General features: G+C 47.1%; 1 protein-coding gene across 5 annotated transcripts in view; it reads left to right on the top strand.

The window, feature by feature from the left end:
• Positions 1-6: 6 nt before the first annotated feature.
• Positions 7-7,963, top strand: part of TEX264 (testis expressed 264) — an 84,454-nt gene continuing 76,497 nt past the window's right edge. For all 5 annotated transcript variants that reach the window (XM_025213334.1, XM_025213331.1, XM_006031667.3 and 2 more), the window contains exons 1-3: positions 7-162; positions 1,393-1,493; positions 2,738-3,026. In XM_025213334.1, coding sequence (XP_025069119.1) covers positions 2,769-3,026 — 258 coding nt within the window. In that variant the 5' untranslated portion in view covers positions 7-162; positions 1,393-1,493; positions 2,738-2,768. The remainder of the gene's footprint in view (positions 163-1,392; positions 1,494-2,737; positions 3,027-7,963) is intronic.

Below are 7,963 nucleotides of genomic sequence, written 5' to 3'. Positions count from 1 at the left end.
GGCTCGTGGGCACCGGCACTGTGACCTCAGCGGGCCGCGGGTGCACTTGAACCAGGAAGCAGAACACGGCTGAAAACAAGAGGCCGGGGCGGGAGGAAGAAGCAGTTGTGTGAACGCGAGTCGCTCTGATTGAATGCGCTTTGATCGCGGACCCCGGTTTCTGTAGGTTTAAATAAGCGAAGGGGTTACTTGATGGTTTTCTTCTCTCGCCTCTTGTTACTTTGTTACACGGTGTTGATTGTAGCCCTGTCCTTTTCGGTTCTTTTGTGTTACCAAAGTCTTCTCCTTTCCTTTCTTTTCTGGTGTGATATCATGCATGACCTTATTACTAAAATTTGTATTGAGTAAGCTTTCAAAATAAGCAAATAGGGCCCGATTCTCTGCTCCATTATATCCAGGTTAAGTAATGCTTCCACTGGAGTTACTGCAGATTTGCTGCAGGTCTAACTGCAAGCAGAATTTGGCTGTAGCAAAGGTCTGCCTCTTGCAAGAGAATATTGTGCACTGCAAGAGGAATACTAACTGTGCCTCGACAAATCCAGTAGCACGCTATTGCTAACTACCTATCAAGTTGGAATCCAAAAAGGCAAAAGTGAGTTCCTTTTCTCAGTGATGAGAGCAAACAACAAATAATTCTTTACACTGCTGTTCAGTTATATCCACTGAAAGACCATGTAAAAATTAAAGACACGGATGAGGATAGGGAAAGGGAGTTTTCCGTCCCTTGTGATCTGTAATATTTCACATTGTCAGGTTGAGTGCAGATTAGTAAGTTTCAAAAGACTTATAAAAATCAGTAAGTGAGATGAAATAGTGTGCATCCATTTGAGACAGAAACAAGGGATTTCCAAGCATTGGAATACTCTATACTCCTTGGAGATAACTACTTTTGAAAATACTCTGCTTCACAATAAGTTTGGGGTGTTTCACAGTACCATGTGATGTCCCAGGACCGGTATTGTAAGTCGGGTTTGGGATATGTCTGAACAGCTGGCAGACACAACAGTGAAGTAGACAGAGGCACGTGGCAGGACTGAGCTGCTTGGGGGAAAGTCTGCAGAGTGCTTCCCTGTATGGTTCAAGTTGTGCCAACATAACTTTTCTATCATTAAATATTTTATCTTAAACATTAGAAATCTCTTTTAGTCTTTATTTCTAAATTCCTCTCATAACCTGTGCAGAGGTTAGCTGCTTTGCATGATATCACTTTCTGGAAGTAGTTCTTCAACCCATTTTGTTGTGGCTGCACAAACCCAGACCGAGGCAATTCATCTGAAGGTGGTAGAGAGAATTAACACAGATTCCTCCGCAACATAGAGGGCAACAGAACATCTCTACAACAGGTCATGTTGGTTTTTTATTTCTCAACTGTTTTGTTGTTTCTGTTTTTAGGCTGAAGTTACCAAAGGGCATCTTTCCTGCTCTTGAGAAGTGGATCAAAAGTCTGCAGCAGAGACCATGAGCTATTGCTAGACTATACCTCTGACTTCCAGGTGAGTAGGGCACAAGCAATAGGGATACAAAGTTCTCTGGCTCCAACTCCCTTGAGTAGGTAGAGTTAGAGTAGAGATGGATTTGACTACCTTTACAGTAGTTGTCCTGATCCTTGCTTGGCTTGAAGAGTAGCAGGAAGAACTGAGGCCCTTTGAGGTCTCTACCAGGATGTGGCTTTTATTTTCCTTCAGGCTAAACAAACACCAGCCACAGTGGTTCAGTTTCTTTAACTCTGCTGTACAAACTTGCTTTCTTGGAAGAGAGACTCTTCAGATCAACATATTCCCAAATGTAGGTTATGTTCAAAAACCCCAAAAGGATTTCACCAGATCCCACATGACTATAAATATTCTTGATGGGGAAAACAAGCCTAAAGTGTTTCTTGCTTTGCTATATTGCATTGAAATGTTAAACACAGCAACATCCTGTGGGAAAACCAGTAAGTGACATTTACCAGGTTGGTTTCATTGTCTGGGCAGAGTGAAAAGAAATTCACAAACAACCGGGGTAAATGGTGGAACACTGGTTAGGATTTGAAAAGCTCCTTCTATATTTTAAAATGAAAGGTGAGGTTAGTAACTTAGGAGGAGAAATAAACTGGTTCTTTCTTGAAGGCCCCATTATAGTATCAGGATAAGAACTACCTAATTATGCCTTCAGCTCCTTCTGGCTGACCAGTTCCAACTGTGTTGGAAGGCACAGTTTAGAACAAGATTGATCATAGCCTGGCTCTCTAAGAAGTCGGGCCAGCATCCTGCAGCTTTTTGACAAAGGGATGTTCTAGACAGAGATGCCAGGAAGCAATGTGGAAAAACAAATAATATCTTTCACTGAAGTACTTAATCCGCAGCCCAGTGTGTTGCACCATAACAGTTCTTCTAGTGACCTTGGCTTCCAGCCTGACTTGTTCTCAGTCTTGCCTGGTAGTAGCCCCTTGAGAAATGGGCAGTTGTGCCAGTTGTCTGCTAGTCACTGGGAGACATTTGGCAGTGCCTCTCAATCCCCTGACCAGGTACCCTCCACATTCTCAAGAGGCATCGAAGTGGCACAATTTGCGTAAGCTGAAAGAGGTAAAGGGATATGTTGCTAATTTCTAAGATGGTCTTAGCTGTTGTTTCACCCACTCACCAGCTGTCTGGAAAGAGAGAATGGGAAATATGGGGCACTTATTGCTAGAAAGTAGCTTTGTTGAAATGTATCTTGACTTCTCTCCTGTCTTTCCTTTCTCCTCCCCTGCCATCAGTTTGAAAGGGGGGTTTGAGGCACCAGGCACCATGGCAGACTGGGTGGTCCTTGGACTGATTGCGGTTCTCGTGCTGTTGCTGTTGCTGACTGTCTTTGGCTTCATGGTCTACTCGGGACTCTTCACGGAAGTAGTCGTTAGTGCTGGCACCCCGCCCATCCGCAGTATCACTTTAGCGTACAAGTTCCGAGTGGGACCCTATGGCGAGAGTGGGCAGCTGTTTACGGAGAGCTGCAGCATCTCTCCGAAGCTCTGCTCCATCTCTGTCTACTACGACAATCCTATCACGGTAAGAACCAGCTGGGAGCCTGTAAGCCATACTTGGGAGTTGGGTATATAGCTGTGTGGCTGGGGCAGATCTCTGAAATGTGGGTATCAAGGCTGTCAGTACAGTTGGGAATCCTCAACATGCTCCAGTTGACCAGACCTAGGGCTGATTAGAGAGTGAGCATTGTAATCTTTAGGGTGCTGCAATGTGGGGAGAAGAAACCAAATTTATGAGAAGGACTTCAGTGAAAGACAAGGAAGGGTAGTAAACCTGTGACCTCCTGAATACATTGGCTGGGCATCCTATCTCTGTAATTCCCCAGGTGGTCTGCAACCAGGAGAGCAAAGCATTAGGTGACGCTTTAGATGGAAGTGCTGCTTTTCCTCCTGGACTTCTTTGGTTCATAGCAAATCAGCTCTTCCTCCCAGCTCTTTTTTGCTCATATCCCTTCTGCCCTTCTCTCCGTATCTTTCTCATGATTCTTTAATATTCCTCATATCTCACTTATTCTTTGCTTTTCTACAATCACTTTCTTATTGTCATACCAGCTAGTGAGTGCCTCTCTGAGCCTGTCATAGGTTTCCCAGTATAATAAAGTAGTTACTTCTGACTCCTGGGCTTCAGAATGAGAACTGTGAAGAAAGGTCATTGTCCAATGGGCACAAATATCACATGTTAGATTGAGATGGGCACAGTCCAGATAGCTACAAGGAGCAAACTAACCTGCATCTTATTTTCCAGGGGGTTAAGAATGATTGATTTGTTAAATCAGGGAGTCTTGATAACATCATGTGGCCATTTGTCCAGGACAGACAGACTGTCTCTCAACAGATTCAACAGTAGCCAATGTGACCTACGAGGAATGCAGGGGAGGGCCTGCCAGCAGCTCTGTGTATGGATGTGTTTGCTGGGGAGTCAGGGCTAGGGACATAGGATTTCGGCTGATTGCTATTGCTTGGCTTTACTGCTCCCTGCAGGAACTGGGCAACTGGCCCTTGTTTAGGAATGCCCCTTGGCAGTCTGATACCTGCCTCTATTTTATTGTTGACATATGGCACCTTTAGAAGACTCTGAAGTCCCACTCAGCTGGCTCAACATGTCAGCTCCTGTTCAACTTAAACACTGCATTTCAATGTACAGTGTTTCACCTCCCACTGTGACCAGTGACCTCTCAGACCATGACAACTGGAAGACAGCAGAAGACAAGAAATCTCTACAGCATACTGATTGACTTTGTACTTCTGGCCTTACCCAGCAGAGAGTCCTTCTGGTGCCCTGAAGCCACCTGTGTGTTTCCTTGTCCTGCCCTTGCCCCTGTGGGTCATGGGTAGTAGAGAATAGCTATTGCGCATTGCAGTCTAGTTCTGATCCCTCCCCTGTCACTTGCCTACCCTGACATATACCCCTAGTGGGGAGTTGAAAGCAGGGAAAGTAGCTGACGTAAATCATTTATGCCAGCTGTGCCCTACAGAAAGGGCACCTGGGAGGTACTCTCTAGCTGTTTCAGTAGCATGTTTGAACCAAATGAAGAGGGGAGAGAATACAAATGGGATATAGGAGTGGGCAGGCATTGGGTTTGGATAGGAGGATGGTATGTAGGGTCTTGCAGGGCATCAGAAAAATTGATTGCTGGATGCTATGATGTATGTACTTGACAAAGTGCTAGTACTCCTGGAAGCTGTAGCGGGCTGGCCTATTACTATCAAATGGGTGCTAATCATGCCACATGTGGATCCTCTCTACTTCCTGATCTCCTGGGCTAGGAGTCTTGTGCCCTCAAGTCTCCTCAGCACTTGCAAGCAGTGCCTCTTGAGGTACTTGGAAAGATTATGCCTTGAATGATAAAATCAGAACTTCAGTACAAGGCCAGAGTTGGCCATATATTGAATTCAGGCATCCAGCCCTTCCTTTCACCCTTCTTCCTTCAGCTGGCAGCCCTCTGCTTCTTCAACTTTGTCATGTAGTTGAGGCCATAAGATTGCAAGACAGAATTGTTGACGTTGCCTATTCTGATGTCAGTGCATTGTAATATCCAAAACCAGAGGGTTCTTATGTTGTGGTAAACTCCATCAGGAGGGGCAGCTCTTGTGTTGAATCTCTGCAGTAAAGGCCATGGACCCATGCTCAAGGACTCGCCAATGAAACTCCTCTTGTGGAAAAGCCCCATGGAAGATTCCTCCACCAGGACTGTCCCTTCTTAAACAGCAAAATGTATGATCTTAGCATCCCAGTGACAAACAGCTCTGCAAGGCACTCAGGCTCTGGATCAGTTTTCAATTCTTGGCTAGGTAACAACAAAGAAGATGTGTCCTGAGCTCCTAAGAAACCCCAACTTTCTTGGGATATTTCAGAAGCTCCTGTTACTGTTTGTTATGATTCTGCCTGCCTTCTTTCCTCCTGACATCAGATGTGGGCAAACCTTGGGATTCCATTTCACTTCTTTTAGTGAAGATATACAGTGTATGGGACAAAACTTTAACCATCTCTGGAGTGGAATGTGGCAGCATTTAACAATGCCCAGCAGTTAAGGACAATAAGTAAAGAAGAATATAGCATGTTCTATAGCTAGTAGAAGGTAGATTCAGGCTAGGTATCAGGAGGCACTACTTCACTGTCAGGGCAGCTAGGATCTGGAACCAACTTCCAAGAGAAGTGGTGCTGGCTCCTACCTTGGGGGTCTTTAAAAGGAGGCTGGATGATCACCTGGCCGGGCTCACTTGACCCCAGTACTCTTTCCTGGCATGGCAAAGGGTCAGACTTGATGATCTGCTCAGGTCCCTTCTGACCCTACCAACTATGCAACTATGTTATTACCTACAGACTTGTTCAGAACTGAAAGCTAAAACCCCCTTGAAAAGTATCATAAGGACTTCAGTGTCCATGAAAAGCTAGGGCCAAAAAGAGTGATGTGGATCCTTCAGTAGCCAGACACCTGAAGCACCATGCAGTGTTTAGGGCAGTGCAAACTGTGCAGTTGTCCAGAGTTGGAGCTGGCCAAAGCCCCTTGTAGCATTGATTAGTCATGAACTGACTAGCAACCATCAATGCATGGTTGCTAGTCATGCATATGCATGGTTCTAGTAGCATGCATAGCTGTTCAGTAAAGAAGAGGGGCCCCAGGCTGAGCCCTTGAGCAGGGCCCCCAAAAAAGTGAACCCCATCCCTGATGTTGAGGTATTGGTTCAGCACCAGCTCCCATGGTATCAAGTGCCACCTGGGGAATTAACCAGAGCAGGCAGGGAAGAGAGCGAGTATTTTCCATGGTCATTGTGCTGTTTGCCTGGAGGGCCATGTTCTTGCTGCATTGGGAGAAAATCATTCTGGACTTTGGAAAGAGCTGGTGACTTGAGCCCCTTATGCACCACTGCTGGGAAGATCCCAGCTGCCAGGTGAGCTACAGGTTCTGAGAAGGAGATACTGGGGGTTAAAGCAAGCCTAGTGTCTTGCCCCTGGAGGGAGGTTGCTGGCCTTGTTTATTAGAACACCATTTACTCCTAGTATAGATCGAGGTTGAAGAGGCAGCAAATGTCACCGGGCTTTATAAGAAGCTGTTGTTTAGCTGGAGCTCACCAGGAGAGGGCTTCCAGACACTTGTGAGAGGATTCATTTTGCAGGGCAGCTCTGCATCCATCTACACAAAATCCCTCTGGTTTCACACAGTCAAACAGGGGTTCTTTACTATGGGGGAGGAGAGATGGCAGAGTGGGGACAGGGCCCTGCTTCTAGTGTGTGCTTACCTGGTTTAGCCCTGTTTGCAGCCCAGCCCAGCCCAGCCCAATCTATCCATCTGTCTGCCTGTCTGTCTCCATTGCTATTGTAGTTTGTGGCCTGCTGATTGAGGCCATCCCTGAGGCCCTCTGCCTGAGCACTTGGGGAATGTCTGGGGGACCATGCTTTTTCCAGGCTCTTGGGTGCCTTGTATTCAACACAGAGGCAATACTGGTCCAAGAGTCCCCTGAGCATGTTTTTCTGACCCAGAGATTCCTTGTCTGGACATGGAGAGGACCAATCGCTATGTTCCCCCTGCTGCTGGGGGCACTTGAGAATCAGGATCCCTTTCCCCCCATGTCAGTAAGAATCTACCAGATGGTATCCTGATGATATGTTGCACTTCTCAAACACCTTCTGGCTGAGGCATCCTTTTACATCCAAAGGAAACAACCTCAGCCAGTGCTTTAACCACAAACCTCCCACTGCTGCCAGATCATCCTCTCCCTCTCCCTCTCCCTCTCCCTCTCCCTCTTACTGCTTCTGTGTAGTAGATAGCTGGTAGACAAGGTAAAGCACCAACACCTGCAGGAAACATTTATGATCGGGGAATTCCTGGGAGAGCCAAGTTGCAGGGTCTTTCTCTTGACGATAAGGAGACTGAGAGGAAGGAGCAATCTGAGTGCACCCCAGAGGAGGGACCTCAAGGAGGTTACAAACCTGAGTGCACCCCAGAGCCTTTGTGTCAGGTTGGAGATTGAGTGAGGGCACTACCACAAGGTGGGCAGAAGTTGCATTTTATTCTAGGTTGGGGTGAGGGATCAGACCCTGTCTTGCAGCTAGTTGCTTCTGATTTGCAGTGGCTGGGAGTCTCATGGGATGTGGGCTTTCAAATCACTTGGGCATGTTTGAAAGTGCTCCCTTACATTTGGAGCCAGGGTTAGATAAGGGTCACTGGGCTGGTCTGCTGGCTAGATCAGGACTATGCACTAGAGCCCACATCTAGGGCCTGTGCGGCATACCCTATGCCTGGCCCCTGGTGCTGTGTGCAGGGTGCATGGCCAGTCCAGCCCCACGCAGTGTGCTGCACACGCTGGCTCTGCTCCAGGGTTTGCTCTGCATGCAACACAGGGCCAGCACAGGGTGTGTGCTGCATGCAGTGCCCTACTAGATTGGTCCTCAAGCTGTTTCTGGGGTAGTCTGTTTGGGCCCCAGGCCATCTGTGCACACTGGAACCAGTGCACAGGGCC

This window comes from Alligator sinensis, unplaced genomic scaffold (genome assembly GCF_000455745.1).
Source record: "Alligator sinensis unplaced genomic scaffold, ASM45574v1 scaffold630_1, whole genome shotgun sequence".
In the NCBI taxonomy this organism is placed as follows: Eukaryota; Metazoa; Chordata; order Crocodylia; family Alligatoridae; genus Alligator; species Alligator sinensis.
This window is presented reverse-complemented; position numbering and strand designations above follow the sequence as displayed.